The 22,211-nt window shown below is 39.5% G+C and overlaps 1 protein-coding gene across 9 annotated transcripts in view; it reads left to right on the forward strand.

Moving 5' to 3' along the window:
* Positions 1-22,211, forward strand: part of ZNF644 (zinc finger protein 644) — a 73,191-nt gene that overhangs the window by 22,958 nt on the left and 28,022 nt on the right. For 3 of the 9 annotated variants that reach the window (XM_027651408.1, XM_027651417.1, XM_027651416.1), the window contains exons 1-2: positions 2,760-2,815; positions 19,779-19,834. Coding sequence is in view for 1 of the 9 variants with exons in the window: in XM_027651421.1 (XP_027507222.1) it covers positions 19,779-19,834 (56 nt within the window). In the remaining 8 variants the exon portion in view is untranslated. Of the gene's footprint in view, positions 1-2,421; positions 2,458-2,759; positions 2,816-3,004; positions 3,092-5,102; positions 5,250-9,487; positions 9,603-19,778; positions 19,835-22,211 lie in introns of those variants that run through there. The other 6 variants (XM_027651412.1, XM_027651421.1, XM_027651410.1 and 3 more) reach the window with 5 other exon arrangements.

The raw sequence follows: 22,211 nt of genomic DNA on the forward strand, positions 1-22,211 counted from the left end.
TAGTATTAATATTTGCTTTTTCATGTTTTTATTGTTTGTACTTTAGTTAGCATGGAGCACATATGACTGAGGATCTTACAAGAACTCCGTGGATTGCACAAGATGATCATGTTTCTTGTGTTTAAAAGCAGTGGAAAAACTGTCCATACATGCTCCAAAATATCAGAACTCGATTTTATAAATGTATATTTTCAGAAAACAAGCTTAACTCTCAGAAGAATAATATTAGCACTCATTAGGGGACTGAGTGCTTTAGGGTACTGTTAATGAAATTCATAGCCTCTTGCCTGTGGGCTATCAGTTTGAATTCAGTCTAACTCAGTGGAGATTAAAAACTGGCCTATTTAATGGTCTTTTAGTCATCTCTAATGAGTTGAGTTTGGTAGGTCTCAGTCCCACAACATAAACCATTCACACTGCTTTCTCCTAACTGGCAAGCTCCAGAGAACCCCCCAAATTTAATGGATTCTGGGGAAAACTAGTCTCTGGTACCATGAAACAAAAGCAAATAAAAGCAAAAGCCTCAATACACACTGGTTATGTGAGCACTAACAAACACATTATTTTTAAATGTGGAATTTATTGTGATATATAAAGTTTATAAATTAGCAAATTAGCTGAGCATGTGACATATGTTGGCACACAGCTATACTCAATGTAACATGACAAAGACTCCCAAAGGGGATATCTACACCTGTGCATAAGATCACAACAACACATTAGATGTTGAAATGTCTCTGGGATTCACTTTTATCAGAAAAAAAAATATGATCAGAACAGATATCTGGATAGTAACTACAGTTACAGGAAATTATGCTGAAAACAATTATTACCTAGTCTGTCTCCATTACTTCACAGCAAAGTCAAATGCTTCTAAATTTTTCTTATGTAAATTTTTCTTATCTTTTAAAAAAGATGCTAATAACATTTCCAGAACCCTATAGAGAATATATGCCAGTTTTATTTATCCATGACTGTCTAAGCGAAATTTCTTTCAGTACAGTTTGAAACTGTTAAGTTTTGCCCTGTCTTCAATGGACTCAGTGGAAAATGTATTTTTCTCCCCATAGTCTTTTATTCACTAGACACATTCCTATTTTCAATTAGGGTCACATCTTTTAAAAATGTTGATTTTTCCCTCCTTCCTTGTACTGTGTTCTATTGGACTTTTATGAAAGAAATTTTTCTTGAAATGCAGAGACCAAATCTGAACATAGAGATGAGCCTTTGCTAGTGTTAAATATGAGAAATTCTTTATATGTCCTAGATATGACAGTTCTGTTTACACATCTCTCTGTTCTGCAGCTTTTTTCACAACAGTGTGACATTCTTGATGCATGTTCAGTTTGTGATTTACTCTGATCCCCAACCCCTTTTCTGTAAACCCAGTGTCTATTCATGTGTTCCTAGTCTTGCAATTGTGCAGTTGTTATTTTCCTGCTTAAATGTTGAAGTTTGCACTTGTATTTATTCAATTGCATCCTATTTCTACGACCACTTTTTCAAGAGTATTTTGAATTCTTTTCTTGCACTGCAATGTACTTCCAGCTCTGCCATTTGGCACTGCTGGCAAATCCAATCCATGTAAACTGTACTCTGCCACTCATATAATTGGACTTGGTACCAAACTCAGGACATGCCCACCTCCAGGGAATTTGCTGTTCCCACTATTTGTCAGAGGGAAGCATTGCTGATGTAATTTTGTACCACTGCAGTCATTTCAGTATGTTATGTCTTTTGGTTGCTCAGTTAAGAGTTCTCTGAGATAGTGTCAAAAACCTTACTCGAGTCAAGCCACAACAGATCTAGGGCTACTCATATCCAGGGCCTGTTACACTGTCACAGCACGGGATGAGCTTGGCTTGATGTGATTTTCTTGACAAATCCATCTTGGCTGTAGCTTATCACTTCATTAGCTACCATGTACTTAAAGATGTGTGATTATCTGCTTCAGTACTTTTCTGGGAATGGAGGCTAGAATGATTGACAGTTCTTGACCTATTCCCCCCTTTGGAATTTTATGTGCCGTGTTCTCCCTCTTCCTCTTTTCTGAAATCTAGTGTCCTCCCAAGCCCTCTGACCACTGCTCACATCTCTGACATTGCCTTTATCTCTCCGACGTGAAATCCTCCGGGCCTGGCAAATCTGAAGGGAAAAAATCTAATTCATCCAAGCAGTCTCTGCGCGGTTACCATTCTCCCCCTTTACCGGGGTTTCCCTCAGAGCGTTCATCTGAGGAGAGAACGGCACCGGATGTTTCCGCTTTCCCGGTGTCACCTCGTGGCCTCCCGCCCCCTGCACGGGCCGGCGGGGCCCGGGCCGTGTCCCCCGCGCTCGGCTCTCCGCACCCCCGGCACCGCCCTCAGCAGCCTCCGCCTGCCTTCCCGCCGGCACGGGAACACCGCGACGCGGATCCCGCCGCCGCTGACCTGGTTTTCCAGGTCTGCGGGCACGGAGGTGAGGAGAGGCCGCGGGGGCTGTTCGGGCCCGTCCTCCCGGGCGGTGTCTCCTCCGCGCCACTGGAGCGCGCCCGGGACGGGAGTGGCGCGCGCCCCGTGGGACCGCGCGCGGCGGGAAGCGCGCGCCGTCTGAGGGGAAGGGAGGGGGGGGGGGGGGGGAAGGGGCGCGCGCTCCCTGCGGGGGAAGGGAGGGGACCGTGCGCGTGCGCGCTCCGCCCACTTCGGGGCGCGTGCACGCGCGCGCGTGTGTCCGTAGGCGCGCGTGGAGTGGCGGGGCGGTCGGGAGGCTTGCGCGATGACGTCACGACGGCGCGCGCAGGACGTAACCCCGGCGTGACGCACAGCCCGGCGAGCCCGTGAGTTTCCCGTTACGATTTATTTTCTTGTGCCGCGGCCCCGCCGCCCCCGCCCGGCCGCGGGGGGGGCTTGGGGGGGGGGGGGGGGGGCACGCGGCGTGGCGGAGGGCGCGGGCCGGGCCGGGCCGAGCGGGTCCGCGTCGGGCCGGGCAGGCCTGGCCGCCCTAGCGGCGGGCGGCGGAGCGGGCGGCTCTGCCCCATCCTGCCGCATCGGGAACATGGCGGCCGCCTCCGACCTGGTGCGGCATCGCGGCTCGGCCGCAGCCGCCCGCCGCGGTAAGTGGCCGGGCCGGGGCGGCGGCGGCGGCGCGGCGGAGCTCGGGCGTGCGCGAGAGGCGCTGCCCTGCCCGGCCCTCCCCTCCTGGCCCGCCGCGTCCCTCCCTCCGGCCTCGGCAGCGCCTCTCGCTCCCTCCCTGGGCCGGCGAGCGGCGTCCCCGGTGCCCCGGCCGGGCGGGACACAAAGGGCTGTGCCGAGGAGGGTTCTGCGCGGTCACATGAAGCGGCACAGCCAGTGAGCGCGGAGCGGGGAGGGGGAGCGGGGCCGCCGCCATTGCCGGGCGCGGAGGAGCCGGGCAGCCCGGGGCCGCCGCTCGGGGCCCGGGGCCGGGCAGTGCCGCCCGGGGCCGGGGCAGCCAGGTAATGCCCCGCGGGCTGGGGTATCCGAGGTCACCCCGCGAGGCCCTGCAGGGCCCGTCCTCTCCGGCCGCCCGCCCGGCGGGTCCCGCGGGCCACCCGCGCTCCGCCTCTCCCGCCCCGCCGCCGTTCGGCCCGGGGTGCGGGTCCCACAGCGCTGCCCGCCCGTGCTGGTCGGCCCGGGAAGGGTCGTGTGCTCCCGTCCTGGGACAGCGGGAACGCGCGCTCCTCTCCTGCCCTGCGGTCCCTTCCTGCCTGCCGTGAAGCGGAGCGGCTCCGAACCGCACGGTGTCGGTACAAAGGGCTGGCGAGGGGCGCCGGGCGGTGTGCCCTCGGACCGGGAGCGGTGGCGGGGCTCCCGGAGCAGAAGTGGTTTACATCAGCAAAGGAAAAGTTACTAGATCAGGTATCGAAGTCGTGTCCTCGGGCTCCGAGCTGCTTCAGAATCTGGCGGTTTCTCTGACGAAGTTTGTGTTCCATCAGGTTTCAGTGGTGAACACTTGACAAATATAAGTTATATGAAATGCAGAAAGTTTTTTTTCTTCTTATAGGTTGTGTGTAACCTTCAGTCTGTTGGAAATACTTCTGTTGTGGTAGTTTGGTCTATAAACTGACACATTACAGTGGTAATGAAAAGCAAGCGTGGTATATCAAAATAGGTTTCCATCAGTATCGTACAACTGACCCTTTAAGCAAAACCTCTTTTGCGGTGATACTCTGATTCCTGCCCCCCCTTTCTAGCATGTAATTTAATTATGAAGATTGTGTCATGGAACTTTGCTTTCAAACGCATATGGGGAATGAATGTGCACCAGATTTTAGGGTAAGAAGCCATTTCATGTTGTATAGATTAATGAATTAACACATGGGACAAATAAGAGGCTGATAAGCATTTCTGGAATTCTTCTATGGAATTGTACATTTTACATTTTACTGAAAAGTTTGTGCAATATGTTATTTTTTAATATAAATTTCTAAATAATTTTTTATTCAAATTATAAAACAAAGAGAAGATTCTTCACAGTGGAGGGTGAAGTGCTTCAGAGTCTTTGTAACTTAGTGTGATTCTTCTGTGTAAAATTCTTTACTCCCTGACTTGTGCAAGTCAGGTGATTTGAGGGCAGAATAAGTGGACTGATTAGACAATGCAAAATAGATCTAGGGAAGCTTTTAGTGGGTCACTTAGGTGCAGAGAAAATGCAGCAGTTTTCTTATTGGAGAGGACTTTAAGTAGAGTGCATGAAAGAGTGGTGCAGTGTGACAATCCTATTAACTGACTTATAATCAGAGCTGATGTTGCAAACCTGTCTAATGTAACTGCAGAGGGATGTGGTGCAGAGTTATACAAGAATTAACAGTGAGAATTGAAATTAATTATCTTCAAAATATGATATTAAAATAGTTTCTTTCTACTACTAGAGTATTCATTCCAAGAGAATTTTTCTGATAAAAATCTACCCAAGACACAAGAATTTTGTAGAGGGGAAAAAAAGTTGTAATGTCACCAAAGTGACTTGACTTTTCTTTTTATACATATATTATTTTCTTTTTTTTTTTTTTTAGTCTTTGTGATATTTTTTTAAATTAAAAAAAGACCTGGGCAAATATCACTGTTAAAAAAAGAAAAAGCAAAGGTGTACTACTCTGATGACTTTTTTTTTTTTTTTTTAAGTTTCACAAAGTCCAGCATCTGATTTATGCTGAGGAACACTAGGAGGAATACACCTAGGAAAATATGGAAGTTATTAAGTGAATGCTAAAAGAGAATTGAAATCTCAACAGGTGACCTGACTAGTAGGAGGTAAAGGCACTGACCACTTAGAGCATCTTTGTGAGGTTATTTAGTACAGAAATGATTGATTGAAGTAGGAGAATCAGCAACTGAATAAACAGGATATTAAAGAAGAATGGCAATGCCTTCCCCTTCAAAATAACTGAATGTCATATGGATACTGAAGTCAAGGATTGTCAGTGGAATTTATTGAGCAATAGTTTGTGCTTATACTTGCAAGTATTAGCACAACTTATATACTTTTTAATTCGAGCCTTTTTAAGTTGCTTGTGGAGAAAATGGAACTGAAAAAGGAATAAAATTCTCCATAGTAATAAAACACACACATGCTCACACAGTTATTAGTTTCAAATACTTTCAGACTTTTAAACAGCTTGCAAAAGATCTAAGAGCTTAAAACTGGAAAAATACTGAATAGTTGTGTCACTTCTCTGCAACTTCACCTGAGGTTGGTTTGAATTAAATGTCTTTGAACAGTCGCTGATTCACTATGTCAATAACTCACTTTTCTCATATTTTTACATTTTCAAGTACCTTTTTGTCTTCAGCAAGGTTCAAGTGTGGCTGTTAGAGAGCTACCTTAAGATACTTGTTTTATGGATTTCTCTAATGTTAGTTGCTTTAAGCCAAATTGAATTAGTTTCCTCTGTGCTCTGGGTTGCAGAGCACTTTGTATTAGGTATCCAGAGATTTGGAAGAAAATAATAAAATTAAACAACATTGCACTCACTTAAATTGATTTTGAGACTGGGTTAACTTGGCATGACCTCCAAAACCTGATTCCTTCAGATGAAAATAGCGTCCACCCAACTTCAGAGTGTAAAGGAATCCCTGGTAAAACAAGACAAGTCTGTCTTCTTTAAAAATACGTTAATTTGTCTTCTTGAGCACTCTGCCTGTAAACTAAATCTATAAGCTGATTTTTGATAATAAGCATTTTTTCTTTTTTCTTTCTTCAGTGTAGATGCAGCCTTCATATTGGTACTGCCTAAAAAGGTTAAGTTACCTGAGGAAATTGTGAATGTTGGTCATTCTGGCTGATATACATAAAGATACTGTTGGACCATCTGAGTTAAAGGATTTCCTGTAGTTTGTAGTATTATGAAAAAAATACCCTTTTTATGCTTAATTAACAAAAAAAACCCCAAAGACCAAACAAAAGCCCCACATACACTTCCACGCCTGTATACATTGTGTCCCTTAGCTCAGGTAACAGGAGCCTTTCACGCAAGCAGCGATGGTAGGAAAGTCATGCCCACGTTGTTCACAGAACTGTAGAAAAGACATGAAATGGTCACTTGGACATCCCCTGTTATGTAAAAACAGACAAAAATACACTGCACCTCTCCAGTGCAGTAATCTTGTGAGATGTAATTTGATGCTCAAATCACAGTTCTCCATCATGAAAGACCATGTAATGAGTTTGCATAAACTTCTAATGTGTGGGTTTTTTGAAAAAATTTTAAATGCATGATAGTCAAGTGATCAGTCATGTTACAACGCAGTGTGCAACAAAGTGTCATGTAATGAGGGTATTGAGTTGGTACAAAGTTTACCCAAAATCCACAGTATTTACTCATAAGTGGTATTTCCTCTTTGTAGGAGAGCAAGATTTTTTAAATTTCAGGAAATAAAATAACAAAAATAAAAGTATGCAGTTGTGGTGCATTTCTGTCACACTTCAACTGTACACAGCAGCTGTTGGTAAAATGTTGCAGCAATGTCCTTATATTGCCAGTGAGGTTAAAGGGGGGAAGACAGTGGCTTAACAGTGGATATTGATGTTTTGCTTACACTAAATATTAACTGACTTGATACTTCCAAGCAAACTTGGTGATGCAGAGAACAGAAGTAATTTTAATATTCTTGATATGGGAACTGAGGGTTAATTCTAAATCCAGATTCTGAAAATGAAATTCTCTAGCTGACATTTATTGATTGATACCGAGTGCTTAGTCTTACAAATAATTAACTAGCTTAAGGATAATGGGCTATTTAGTAATTCAGTATTTCTTGAAACTTATTCCAGTTTATGTGAAGTTCACACTCAAATCAGAATAAAGGTTGCTGGGCTTAGGAATATTTCAGGCCTATTGCTAGTGTTTAGTAACTTTTCAGTATGCTGAACACTGCAAGTTAATACCATACTTAATCGGATTTTTTTTTTCATAAAGGGGCATTGTTCTGTGAGTATTTGAATGATTGTACTTTTTGCTTGCCTTAAGTAACTACTTGATAATGTTATACTCTTCACAAAGCAGCTGGAGCAGGGGAGAGGATGCATCTTGGGAAACAGGATAGAAGGAATTACAGGAGCCTTAGTGATTGGTCCAACTGTAGCTGAAGACATGAACTGAGATCCTTTTACCTTCCGTGTTTCTGGACCAACTGTTAGCACCTGCCTATGAAAATACTTTCCACAGCAAAGTATATCTCTTGTGTAAATTACCTTTATTTACAATCTTTTACCTGATGCATCCATTTTTAGTTTGAGTAGAAGACATAAGGAATTCCTTAACAAATATATCACTGGAATGTAGTAATGAATCCGTCCTGCCTGCCTTTTCACAGAGTAATAATTCCATACGTTCATAGCACTGAGTTGTGCTTTATCCCATCTCCTTTGCCAGTGGGGCTCTTTGGTAGGGACAGGGATGGGTTTTCGGGAAAAGGCGTCCAACAGGAGGTCAGGGGACTGCTTTTGGAAAGGTGTTAAGGACGTCTGCTCCTAAGGCATGGCAGCTCTGCAGCTGCTCCTTGTTGCTGCTGGTAGGAAGTGGTAGGTGTGTGTTTCTTGTCTGCCTGCAGTCAGTGGGGTGATGATGGGTGCTGGTTATGGTTTAGGGTTTTTGTTGGTTCGGTTTGGGTTTTTTGTTTTGCTGCTTTTCAGTGAATGTTCTGGCTTTTTTTCCTGGAGTGGCTGTTCTCTGAATGTTTCTGTTTTTTCCTTCTACTTCCACTTGGCTCTCCTAGGAACACTATGTGATACAATTTTTGATGACTACTTTTGGAAAGCCCTTAATGTTTGTAATGTTTGTTGCTGATACTTTTCTTCATCTTCAGATGTATGCATGTACAACAGTTTTGTGGCTATAGAGTTTCAGAAACTGTCTCTGATATTAACTTAATTTTCCAAATTTATGTTTTTCAGTCAGAAGAGTTTGGAAGTTTAGAGAATTTGTATCCTAAAATTAGGCTCCCAACAATCAAAACAGTGGTTTTAGGACTGCAGGTTATTGTATTTATGCTTATTTTATTTGCAGAGAAATCATGTGTTCTTGTGAATGTTCTTAGGAACCTTCACCAAAGAGACTAGATTCTGTGTGATAATTGGTGGGGAGGACTGAGAAGGGCAGTACTTTTTTCCGACAGCTGTATTTTTGTTGTTGCTGTTAAGTTGGCTTGGTATTAGAAACAATATTTTCAAGAGAGGACGGGCTCTGCCTGCAAAGTTCCAATATAAATAACTTTTTTCCTTCACACAGAAGTGCTGGGATTTTTGTTTTAATACTGTAGCTATGAGTGTATTTTCTGTGAGAAAGTCTTGATTGTGTGTCCTGTCACAGGGAGTGGGAAGTGACAGTTGGGCAGCTGGCTTCTCCCAGTTCTCTCCCACAGTGAAGTGAGTACTCTGCCCTCCTCTACTTCCTATTTTTTAACATATCTATTGGTATCAGTTGAAATCACCTAATCTTTTCTATTCTTAAACAAAACTTAAAAATTGAGAATCTGTGGAAGGTAATGAAAATAACTTCACTGTGTACAAATTATAGTGAATGTCAGAACATTAGAAATGTTAGAAAGTTACTTTAAAAACAGTTTTTCATCTTGTAGGAAGTTGAGAATAAAATATCAGAACTCCCTAATCAGGTACTTATTAACAAAAAATATCTAATGTTGTGGCAGTTTTTTTGCTGGGGCAAAAGGGGGAAAATAAGTTGGGGGGACGTGATGTTAAATTAACCTAGATAAGCTGCAGTGAAAAAATTGGGAGGATTTGGAGCAATTACAGATGGGAGGGAGTAGAGCTTGCATGTCTGGAATGCAAACTGAACTGAAATGCTAAGGAAACTGAGGTGGAAAGGTTGCGTGTGTGGTACATAAACCAAAGATAGTAGGTACTGTCTATTGTATATTCTTTCTGCATCTTTACTTTGGGGGAACCTTTGAAGGTTTGTTTTGTCTGACTTTTTTTTTTATTGAAGTGGTTTGGGATAGTGATTGTCCATTTCTGTGTCCTTTTAAAGCCTTGAATGTGTTGGACTGTAGTGACACAAGTGATGGATAGTAGTAGACTTGCTGGTGAGCTGCTTTAGCATGGATTCTCACAGACCTTTCCTTTTGTTAATGTTTTGAAGTAAGGTAAGTACATCACTAGTATCCAGTGCCATGTTCCCCTTAATGCCAAGCCCTTGTTCCCAGACTTTCTAGGTGGTGAGACTTGCTGGTGAAGTTCACTGTGATTTCTCACTGCTATACATGTGACTGAAAGTACTGGTGGATGAGAGAGGTCCAGTTTCTTTCCTGGCACATGTGAGGCTTGAAGAGGAAGAGGAACAGCTTGTCTAGAAAAAAATGGTTCTTCAGGTATTTCTCTCTAACACAATTGTAAGAGTGCTGTTGCTTCTCGGTGTTTTATCAGCAGTAGTGAGCACTAAAGGCAGAATGTATTTCTGCACAAGGGAGAGAGCAAAAAATAGAAATGATACTTGGGAGAAACCTTTCAAGTTCCTATATAACTGAAATGTCATGCTGTTTCTAAAAATACCATACAGGTACTGTGGTAATTCATATTTAGAAATGTCTTTTAGACACTAAAAACAACTTAGGAATTTGCCTTCCATTTTTTATCCCAGTGAGGTGAGCAGAGATGATGATGAGTTACCTAGCAAGGATTTATGTCAAAAATTCTTGATTTTATGTAACCTTAGTCCATGCAGATCCTGTTCTTTTGTGCTATCCTGGTAATCCAGTGTAAAGTGTATGAAAGAGGCTTAGAGTATGTGTACTTTCTCTTCTGTTTCTTGAGCTACTTCTGAAAGTTTGGTTGGGAAATCTGTTTTGGTCAGGAAAACTGGCAAACTAAGCATGTGTAGGTTTTTTAGCCCCAACCAAATGAGGTGTCTAAGGATAGCCAGTGGACTCGATTAGACACAGGTGAGGATAACTGATGTGGCATGCTGGAAATACTGAGTTTTTCCATTTGTTTTTATGTGTTTGGGAGAACTAATTCAAATAGCAAAAGAATCAAAGACTAAAAGCTTTTACACGATTGATAGCTAAGCAAAAGGAAGTGAACAATGAAATGAAGTCCACAAGCATTTGAAGGGTTCAAGGCTGAAAAGAGAAAGTTTAATGGAGCCCTAACCTTGAAGTGAAGCCTTTGTAGGACTGCTATGCCTTCTTGCAGTTTAACATGGAAGCTCTGTAGGTGTTTATTAAACAGTTTAGAAAGTAGACCTCAAGGTACTGCATAACTTGAGTAGAGACCTTGGGGTAGATCTTGAAAATATCTAGAATAGAATAGATAGAATAATTTTGTAGAGTAATTTTGGAGCAAAGGCTTAGTAACTTGACAAAACACTTGGAAATTATACTACAGAAAACAATCCTGTATGGTGATGGTGTTAGTAATAAAACTTGTGGACCCTGTCCATATGAACACAGGGACCATGAATGGGAGCTTAGTAATGGATGTTGTATCAGAGCTGCTCTGTGGTTGTGGTGCTGGTGATGTGTGACTGATTCAGCTGAGTGTTCACAATGGTAACTGGTGATCAAAAACTACATTTCAAAGACTTATGTGGGGGCATTTGCCCTAGTTTGCTTCCCAGGCCTGGTTGTATAACCTGGGTTGTAAGATGGGTGTTGTTCCTGTTCAAAGAAAACCATAATGCAGCTATCTGACATGAAGATGTAAAAATAAAACACAATTGGTTAAATTATGTTGCATTACTACAGCTTATCTAAAGTAGGAAATAGTTTTTACTTATTATGTAGACAATGGACAATGTTAGAAACTTAGTGTCACGGAAACAAAAATGAACACTGAGCAGCAAAGTGAGAGATGGATTTTTACATTTTCAGTTACTATTAAGGTGATAGCATTGACAGCATATTGTAACTTCTTCACCAAAACCAATCCTCTGTCACCAAAAAGCAGACTTCAGTAAAACGAAGGAAAAGCTTTATGTTAGTGGTTAAGTATATGTGACTCCCCAAAGTGATCTTTCATACATTATAAAGATTATAGCTTGTATATCAACCCAGTTAGAAAGTAAAGTATTTTGTAGCTTCACTTCAAATTTGATAAACAGTAACTAAATCCTGTTGTATAAAATACACATATATTTTATTTTGGAAAAACTATTACTGGAAGAATGGCAGTGCTGAAATTTATATTTTAAGTGGTTGTTATGTATGGTTATTTTCTTCGTACTGGAACATTCATTGAAGTCACAGCTTACTCCTCTGCTAAGGAAGCAGGCTGTTTGGGAGTTAGCAGTGATGTTTACAGAGACTAATACTCTAGAGTGTCTACTCTGTCCTCTGCTGGAAGGCACTGTCATAGGAATATCAAAATAAAATCTGCTACACCAATTCAGAGTTCAGCATAAACCTACCCTCATTTTAAATGTAAGCCCTTATATATGAGCAAAGGTTTACGAATACTTAGGAAAATCTAAATGTGCATGAAATCTCTAGGAAATTTTTGTTAGATTCTACATTTTCACAGATGCAGAAAATCCGCTTCCTCTGAGGCTAGGAACAGGAGATTCCCTCTCCTGCCATGGTCAGGAAACATCAGAAATGCTGTCTAGACGGACAACAGCAGGCATTAGAGCTCGTGATCCCAGCATAGCTACGCTTTCAACTGGAACAAACTTGTGAGGAACTGAATTTGGACTTAGGATCCTATTTTGTTGGGGGTACTTATGTGATAATACCAGTTTGCTATTTCCTCCCGTTGCTGTTACAAATATTTATGTATTTCACTTTCTGTTACTGCTCTTTCACCACTGCTTTCTTTCAAACTGTCTTGACACAAGAAAAGATTTTTTTTTTAAAAGAAAGAAGAAAATAATGTCATCACTAATTTTGAGCTGTAGGATTTTAGGCTCAACCTTTTTTAAAAACTACATTGCAGTCATAAGTCAAGGAAGTGTTTCAAGTGTTGTCATTTTTAAGACTGCAGAAATGTAGAGGAGGAGTTGAAAATGAATGTGTATGCTAGTTGGTCATAAAAGAGTTTTGTAAATGTAGAAAATTCAGAGATACATCAGTCTGCTAAGAAATTGCTTTTGGCTCCAGCACTTGCTTTGATTTTGTAATGTGTGATCTGGGAAGGGGTTCTCAGTGGCTGCTGTCAGTGATGACCAAGGCTGTGAGCCTGTGGCCAGCTGATCTTGTATTAGGCTGGGTTCTTAGCGCCTGCAGGTTAAAATGATGAACTGCAGCACTGCTCTCCTCTGAAAGTGTCCTGTGGACTGGCTAGTCTCCTAAACGTAGGGTTTGGTTGTTTGGGTTTTTCTGAAAAGCAAGCTGCCATACTGTTATATTTCCATTAGTGTAAAAGGAAATTGTGTCAAGTCCAGCCTTAGGGAAGGAATACTGTCAGGTGAGTACATTGGGCTGAAGACGGTCTGGAGCGCGTAGCTGGAGAAACTGCTGAGCACTTTGCTGCCTTTGGGTTTATACACAGGTTGTAGTAAGGGCAGGTGGCTTTGGGACAGTGTTAAAGCTGAAAAGAAAATGGCTACCAGAAATCATTGTTGCTACAGTAACAACATGGCTTGATTATTAATGTGCTGCTTTAACTACTGTTAGAAATGTTATGTGAGATACTGCTTTTAAGTTAAAGTGTCCTTAATGGAAACAGATATTTTCATCCATTTATATATTAATGAATATCATCAGGCTTCTTGTTCCAGAATGCCAGTCCTTTTATTGGAGAAACTAATTTCTGGTAAATATATTTTAGAATCTCATTGCTGCTTTTTCTACACCAAAAAGTTGCTTCATGGTTTTGAATTTTAATAATAAATATAAATGTCCTTAAAAAAGAACTTGCAGGGGAAAAAAACAATCTAGAGATACTATTTCACAAAATAGGTGGAATCTGGTAACATAATTCTGGCTTTCTGAAATTAAACCTTTAATGTTTTTTCTGCATGCAGCAAAGCTTTTTTTTTTTTTTTTTTAAGATATTTCTATATTTTGAGTGTGAAATAAGTATGCCCAACCTACACCCTATTTGAAGGTTTATAAGTAAGGATCAGACTAAAGTGGAATCTACTTGGAAACTATATTTTATTTCATAAGGGTGTAAGTGTATGCATTGTGTAGTAAACTTTTTGCAGGTTTTCTGTTAATATAGTGCAGTTACATTGAGGAATTTCAGAGTTGTGTAATGCAGTACATCAGGAAAGGGGTATGTCAAGTTCAGTGAATGTGTTAAGATTAATTGATGCAATTCTGTCTCTATTAGGATTCTACAAGTGGCAGATTGGTGGCAGGTATGGACCAACAGTAAAGTGTGTCTGCTTTTCATCAAATTCCCAAATGTGTAATATCTCCCATACCTAAAGAGGATCTTATTTTTCTGTACTTTTTTTTGGCTTTTGGGAGGTTTTGGTGAAGTTCTCTGTCGGACTTTCCAACTGAAAAGACACTCGATTCATTCAGTAGAAGTGGAGCTGATAAATACACATAAGATAAAACTTTGAAGTTGTAGAAAAATGCATAGTATGTAAAGACATGTTTGAGCTGTAGAATGTTGCTGCTTGGTGGTACACAAAAGGGGATGCACTAATTTGATGTACACAACCTTAGCTTAAACTTTGCTTATTCTTATGCTTAGCTGGCCTGCCTCATGCTTTTGTTAAAATTCTGTAGTTTTAGAGAAAGGAGAGGACGATGCTATAAATGTCCACCACTGTGTAGTTTGGTATTTTAAAAACAAACCTTGAAATATAAGAGGCTGTTTTCTAAAAATGAGCTGCCTGAGATGTTTCTTAAAGCTTACTCTTTTTTTAAGACACAAGATGCATGTTTTTTAATTAAAGCTGTTGGTTCCTTAGAAAAGCATTGTGATGTGCAAAGTGATGAAGCTTTCCTGTTTTGGATTTCCAATTAATTACTTTCAACTGAGAAGTAGGGTGTACAAACTTGGAGGAACCATAATCAATTTTATTGCGAGGTAGCCAAGATTACATGTAACTGTTTTCTGGAGTGCTTCTGTGCAGTGCTTATAGTTAGAGGGTATGTCACTGTATTTTGAGGTGCTTTATGCAAAGCTTATATGATATGGCGAAGGAATACATATATACACACACATATATATATATGTATAAAAATGCAGACTGGAGAAGAGAGTGATTCTGTAACTGAAGGGTAGAGGCAGTTCCTGCACAGATAATGTATTGACGAGATTTTGCTGACAGCATAATGAAAGTGTTCAGTGTCAAGGATGATGCCAAGGATATGTACAGTGCCATTAGCAGTTTGGAGTGGAATGGAGAGATGATGTCATTTCGTGCTTTAAGCTTTCCCTGTTTGAGAAAAGCTGTTATATTTATGGTATATAAGTGCAGCAGACAGCTAGTTTGTGTGGTCAAGATAAATAGGCTGAAGGGTGACTGAAAATTACAGGTGTTTATTATGTGAGTGGTATGTTGATCTGTAGCTCAAAGAGGTAGAGAAATAACAAAGAAGGTGAATTATTTTTCAACAGCTTATTGCTTATGGTAAATCTCATTTTGAAGAATGCTGTTCAGTTTAGTTGGATATTGATGGACTGTAAACTTATTTATTAAATATCATTGATGCTTAGAATGTTACGCCTAATCTTAGCTGAGGAGAGAAACTGCACTGATAAGTAACCTTTAGAAACAATATATTAGTATTTGCTCTTAAGGCCTTGAAATTCTAAATGTTTTCTGAATTTCCATCTTTAAACCGATGCTTCAGTTTAGTACTCTTATGCGCTTTTTTTGTATGTTGATTGTTACATATTTGCTTACTGTGTAATGTACACTCAAAGTAAGCAGCTCCTAAATTATGTTCGTTTCCCCTTGCTTCTCTGTAGACATCTTTGCATCTTTATTGTGTGCCTGTTGTGTACATCTTTAAATGTTTGCTTCTGATCTGTTCAGTAACAGAGTGGAAAAGTAACCTTTTCAGCCAATATATTTTGTTAGTCCAGACCTCTGTCTACCTGGAACTTTTTTCCCTCTGATGTGTTTTCAATTTTTTTTTTGCGTAATGCAGATTTTTGAAATAATGATTAAATCTTGTTGTTTGACCTAATTGATGCTATAAACACAGGTTCTTTTTTTCCATTCAGGCTACTCACTCTCACTACTTTTTTCCCTACTGTGATACTCCTATTAATGTTGCATTCAACTACTTGTAATTTTGTTTGGGCTGAAACAGCTCTGAGGTATGATCAGTTGTGTTCATTTCCTATGCTGTCACATGTTTCCTTGAAGTGCTTCACTGTCCCATACGGGTTGTTGTCAAAAAGCAAAACTTTCTACGAGTAGAAAAATGAGAGATTTCAACACATCCACGTGAAAGCCCTACCACAGCTTTGGGAACTGTGCGTGTGGCTTTTACTGTGATGAACAGACAAAGAAGAACTGTAACTTCTTTGAACTGTTTTTCAGATAATTCTCAAAATCTGGCAGGAGATTCAAAATGCAGGAGGCAGTCTTCTCTCTTGCAGTCCCTTGCTTGCTTACTTTTGTTCAGTTACTGCAGATTCTTTGAAGTCAGAAGCATCTCCAGTAAAAAGACTTAAATTTTGTCTCTTCACGTTGTAAAGTGTTAAGCTTTTGCTTAATTTAACTTCTGGATAATTCAGGCTTCAGTAGAGTACCTGCTCTTGAACATTACTTTTCATTAACTATTGTAAGAAGAGTAATTATTATTATTATTCCTTTAAAAATTTAATTTTAGTAAATTTGACAGTGGCATTTATGATTCAGTTGGTTAAACTACAGTTGGAATAGCATAGATTGAGAGGTTTTACAAATTCTCAAAGGGAATTAATTTTGTGATTTTAGAAAACCTCATGTTTAAATTCAAGTGATTATTTAATCTACACTGAATGTTAGTTCTAGGTATTTGTGGGTACTGAATGTAGAGTAAGTTATTTTTATAAGTTTTAGGTAGGAATCAAAGACAATCAAAGCTCCTTCTGCAAACAGAAAGCAGGAAAATACGTTTTGTACAGACGAGGTCATTGCTGACTTGTTAGGAAGACGATGGTATACGCTTGTCTTTAAAGAGCTTTTTGGCTGTATTAACTGATGTAGGAGACTCATCAGCTAAGTTTTTGTTTTTTCAGTTCTCTTCTCAAATTACTTTATCCCTGATACTTGCGTGTACAGTTTTGGCTGGAACTTTGTCTGGGTTTCTTGTAATAGACTTTTCTTAGCGTAATCTCTGCTTTCTGCTGGCTGATTTTTCCCACACTGATATTTAGGATTATTGGATTTCTGTAATATTGCAGATGTTTTCCAGAGCTGCATCAGGTATTAGAATGAAATTTCTTCTGCACTCCACCCTCCTCTTTTGAATTTAGCAGATTTTAGTGGTGGGATGGCCATATCCTGATAAATGTACATGCCACTCTCGACTAGCTAATCAAATTTTCTAAGTCTCTAATTCAAGACTACAGTTGCAAGCCTTTTGCTGTGTTTTTGTGTCAAGCTAGTGGAATGGACTGTTTAGCCACAGTTTATACCAACAAAAGTAGTTTGTATAGTATAGTCATTCTAACCTTTGTCTCTTCCTCTTTTAACCTTCCTACACAAGCATAATCAGCTACAGGGGCAAAAGCTAGTTTTATATTACATTATGACTCTCTTAAAAAAAAACCCCAAACACAACAAAATAAAAAACAAACAAACAACAACAACAACCCCACACACATACACAACAACAGCAACAAAAACTTCAAACAAACGACCTGAAAAACTTCTCTATGAATTATGTTCCTGCCTGCAACTGTTCCAGGAGAAGGTGCTAAAAAATGGTTAAGTGTCTTCTCCCAGATAGATGTAGAAATGTCAGTTATTGCAGATCTGTTAGGAAATAAGGGCTAGATAGTAGATAAAGGGATCCAAACTCTTGTCAAGATTACAGCAAATTTTATTTAGTCATTGTACACCTTTGCATTCTAGTGTTTCTCTAGTGTTTTTTCCCAGAGAAGGGGACAGGTTAATAGGAGATACTTCATTAAAGCAAAAAGAGCTTTCAGTCCATCTTTTTTTTTTTTTAGTATCGTTGGGGGTGCACTTGAGGTTGCGCCCATCTCCAACATTGCAGTTTTCTTCCAGTTCCTGTTCTCTGCCCTTATCAGAACAGGCAGCTGCTTATTGCTGATCAGAAACCTGACCATTTTGCAGCCATGCTTGTGCCCTTTCACTCTTTGAATAGTGAGGTGAATGTTCTGTAGATACATTACCCAATTCTGCATCGCTTTTGATGCTGTCTATTACCTGGTGAGGGAGAGTGACTTTCATTCTCACTTCTTTTCCTGATAATGAGAATTAAGACAGGATGATTTGAGCCAAAGCATTTGTGATGTTGAAATCTTTGCCTTTCCCTAAGGAGTTTTTGGAGAACTACCTGTCTTGAATCTGTTGGTAAAGAATGTCAGGCGCTGAGTTATTTCAAATGTCATCACCCTTGAAATGAATAGTTGGTGTTAGAGTTTGATTGTTTGTATTGGAGTGAGAGGAATCTTCTTTGACAGCAGACGGACCTTTGAGAGATGAGTGCTGGTTAAGCACAATAGGTCAGGTAGCTTTAAACAGTCTCAATGCTATCAGTACTTTGGCCTAAAATCTCGTGTCTCGTGGGCTGCATTGCCTTCATGAAGATGTTTGCATGACTGTAGTACTGCAAGTACTGTCATGCATTGGGTGGAGCTTTGAACACCAGAGGGATTGAAAAGGGGAGTTAATTCTGAGTTATTGGTAGTGTTTAGTTAATTGCAGTATTTAGAAGATGTGTGTGTTGAAGGCATTTTGCACAGGGGCAGAGTCATTGGTGTAATTCTTCAGTGAGAGGAGTGTTAGGCTGGGATTTGTCACTGCCCAGCCAAAGTGCACAGGTTTACTGAGATGTCTGGTTTAGTGCTGATCATAATGTTTGATAATGTAAAGCCTGCAGAGACCTTCTTTCTTATTTTTTGAATGTTGTTTTGGCTCTTCATACATAAAGGCTTTTATTTTTGTGGGCATTTTTAGCTGTAGCTTTACATTTACCTTCTGTAACTAACAGAAGAGCTCCACGGCTGTTTGAAAATAACACTTCTGCTTCTCTAGATGAATGAATACGACTCTAAAACCCAACTAAAGAACTGTATTTTTTTTTTCTGTAATAAATCTTATTTGATAAATGAGCACATATTCATTGAATAATAACATTCTTGCTTAAGGCTACATGAAGTTTAATGTGGTACTAAGGAAATGATCCTGGGACTAGGGAAAGGAGCTCAAATACTTACCTTCTGTTGCTTTTTATTGCCCAACCGGACTTATTTGAAAGGTCTTTCCTCTCTTACTCTGTGTTTGTTATTTAGGCAAGTGGCTTTGAGACAGTTGCAGTCTGACTGGGGAACTCAGAATCAATAAGCTGTGTGTGAACAAAATGAGGGAAGGAATCCTAGCCAGTATGTGAGGACAGGTATCTCCTTCAGATTTAATTTTGATGATGACTAAACATTAGTTTGGTCTAGATATGAATAACCAACCCTTTCTGTAAAGATGTATGCTAGTTGTTGTGTCTTCATTAGAAGTAGACCCAGTTCTGTAGAGATACCGTAGCCAAATCCATTCTTGTTTTTGTGCAGCTTCAGTGACTCTCAGAGTCTCTTCCAAATGTTATATAGTCTGGTATCTCCAAATGGGAAGTGAAAAACTTCCTTGTATAGTTCGAAAGATCCATGAGTAAAATAGAGTATTTATTTCATCTGACATTAATCAGCATTCATGAAGGCAAACAAGTTATGATTTTAAGATGGGCAAGCTAGCCTTAGAATAATAGCACAACTCTGCCCTAAAAACGGTGAGGAATTAGCAAGGCCCAGGCTTAAAACCCTTCAACACTTAATCTTAGATATGTTGATCATTTTTGCAAAAAGACTTTTAAAAATGCTTCCATTTGTAACCATTTCCTTTCTGTGCATTGTTCCTCATTCAGGGAACTTAAGATAGCTGACTTTGAAGGCAGTAGCAGAAAATGCAGCAGAGTTTTTCTTGCCATGCAGCTTTTTTCCACTTGTTTGACCCATGATTTCTTAGTGGATTTTTTAATTAAAATACCAGTATCTATGTTACTTGCAAATTACACGTGTATTTCAGAGAAGACCACTGGAATTTTGTTATTTTTACCCTGAGACAAAAATGATGGAATGCTTTTGTGGCCATGGATTTCTTATCTCTCTGCTTTGCCTGTCTTGTCTGCTAATCTAGGACGCAAGCAGAAAATGACAGCTGTACAGTAAGTTCTTCTTTTATTTTGCAGGTTTGTTTTATTGTGGAAGTGGATCTTACAGCATAATGTAAATCAAACAAGCAAAGGTGAGTAGAAGTTTCTGTTGACCTTTTTTTTCCCCCCAAATGCCATTAGCATATACAGCTGAACATGCAGAAAAGTGGTCAGTGAAAATTCTCTTGAAATTTGTATCTTGATTACTGTAATTTATGAATGTAGTGTTACTTCTACGAGATTAAAATAGGAACAAAAGATCCTCCCTTATTATTTAATATCATTATGATAATTACGCTTTTCTTTGGTAAGTTATTACAGTCAAAAAGCTATCAAGGTGTTCTGCTAGCTATTGAGAGCCAAAATTATGAGTACTTTAAATTAATTTCATTCTCTACGTATTATCCACCTGGTTGCAAAATATTGAAAGTGTACTTTGCGTTGTCAAAGCAGCATGTTAAACTTGAACTTACTGTGTTAATAAATAACTCTGTGGGAAATTTGACCAACTGTCAGAATAGCATTTCAAATTTTTAATAATGAAATTCAGTTGGAATTTTTTTTCCCCCTTTCTGTCTTTAGGAACCCATTTGGGAGTAGAACTGAAGTGTCCATTTGCAGTTGCAGAGTGTCCATCTAGGAGAAATCTTCTGTAACTTTGGCACTTCTCCTTCTTTGCCCCACCCCTCTCCTCTGTTATTTTGAGAAAAAAATTTAGATAAGGCCTAATTTTTTCTTTTCCATTTACTTGATACTCTACTTCAGGAATAATTTGAACTGTATTAGTCTATTTAAATTAATATCTTTGCCATATGATTATGTGAAACATTTAACATAGAGCAATTTGCTTTAATCTGTTTTGAGTCTTTCAAGAGTATTTTTAGGTAAGGCTCCACTGTTCAGTAGATTACTTTGCTTGGGGGACAGGGCATGATGGACTCGGGTACAGAAGCTTCCATAGCAAACAAAAACTGGCTTCTCAAGTTTTCTGCTTGCTGTTTGACTAATATGCCATCTCAGAATGTACCTGCTTGCAGTGATCTGATATTTTGAAGAGGTGAGAGGAAGATCCCATTTGCTTAAATGAGCTTGTTCCTCATTTCTAATCTCCAATTAATATGTAGACTTGATATCACTTTAAAATTGTAGTATGTATATTTTGAAATAGGAACTGCTTTGTTTGTATCTTCTGTTCTGCTAAGACTTCTTCAGAGCTATTGCTGTCAACTTCAAAATACTGATTATAGCAGAATGCTTTGTGGGGAATTTAAAATAACTGAGCATTGATCCTTTGTATAATGTATAACTGATTCAAGACTTGGATTATTAATTGTCTTCTGAACTATGAACAATTAAAAATAAGCTCTGCTACTGTATTATCTATATACTTATGCACAGAACTTACTGCCTTAGCCTGACTTTGCTGGTTTCTAGAATGTGCTGCTTTGGAAAAAGGAATAAATATAACACTGCAAAAGGAGATACTTTATCTGAGGATGAGTGTAAAGTAAGAATCGTGGCTACAAAAGGAACTTGAATTGATAATACGATTCAAACTGTTACCTGTGCCTTCTAATGCATGCTTTCAGTACTTGAAGCTTAAAGTTTATGTTCTGTCTCTTCTTAATTTTGTTGTCTAATAACTGCTTTAAATACAGAAAATTAGTTGAAAAGTCTAATATATAAATGAGTGTCTTCTCACTGAGTGTGAGGTCTTCTGAATGACACTCCAAAGACCTTTTGACTTAATGGTGTTTAGCTATGTATAGTAGAAGAAAGCTGATCTCTGAGGAGAAAGCCTATACTCTTGCATACGTAACAAGAGGACAGAAAAAATGAGTAAAAGAATACATAGAAACAGTATAATGATGTTAGATCAGTATTGTTATTGCTTAGAGGAGATCTTGAGGTTCTGACAGTTCTGTAAAAATGACAATTGAATAGTCAGTTAATCAATGAAAATATTACACTTTTCTAAGGCAAATATAAAAGTTATCATGTCCTGACTTTTGGAAATAAAGAAATCTGTTGCTAGATAAAAACACACAGGTACAAGATACGTTTTACAAGCAGTTAATGTACCTTATTGGGATAACTGTAGTATTTTTTCTTAAATTTTCTGATTACCAGACTGCATCTTCTGAGCTCCACAGGAGGACCTGTTTGTGTTAAATAAGGGGGGAAGTGAGGAAAAAATAAACTTGGTCTCAATGTGTTAACAGTACAATGGGCCACACTTCTGTGTAGCAGAAAAGGTAGCACAAGGTAGATGCTTGTGCTGAATTTCCCTGTAATAGTGTGTCAAGCAAAGTCATATTTTAAGCATTTTAATTATAGGTTATATACAGCATTCTGCACAGGATAGATTTTAGTATGTGGGATTTGTATTTCTTTGGTTCAGACAGGAATCTCATATAATTTTAATATTGTTCATATTATCCAGGTAACATGAAGTTGAGTTTTCTGCCA

This window comes from Corapipo altera, unplaced genomic scaffold (genome assembly GCF_003945725.1).
Source record: "Corapipo altera isolate COAL_440 unplaced genomic scaffold, ASM394572v1 57, whole genome shotgun sequence".
NCBI classification, from domain to species: Eukaryota; Metazoa; Chordata; class Aves; order Passeriformes; family Pipridae; genus Corapipo; species Corapipo altera.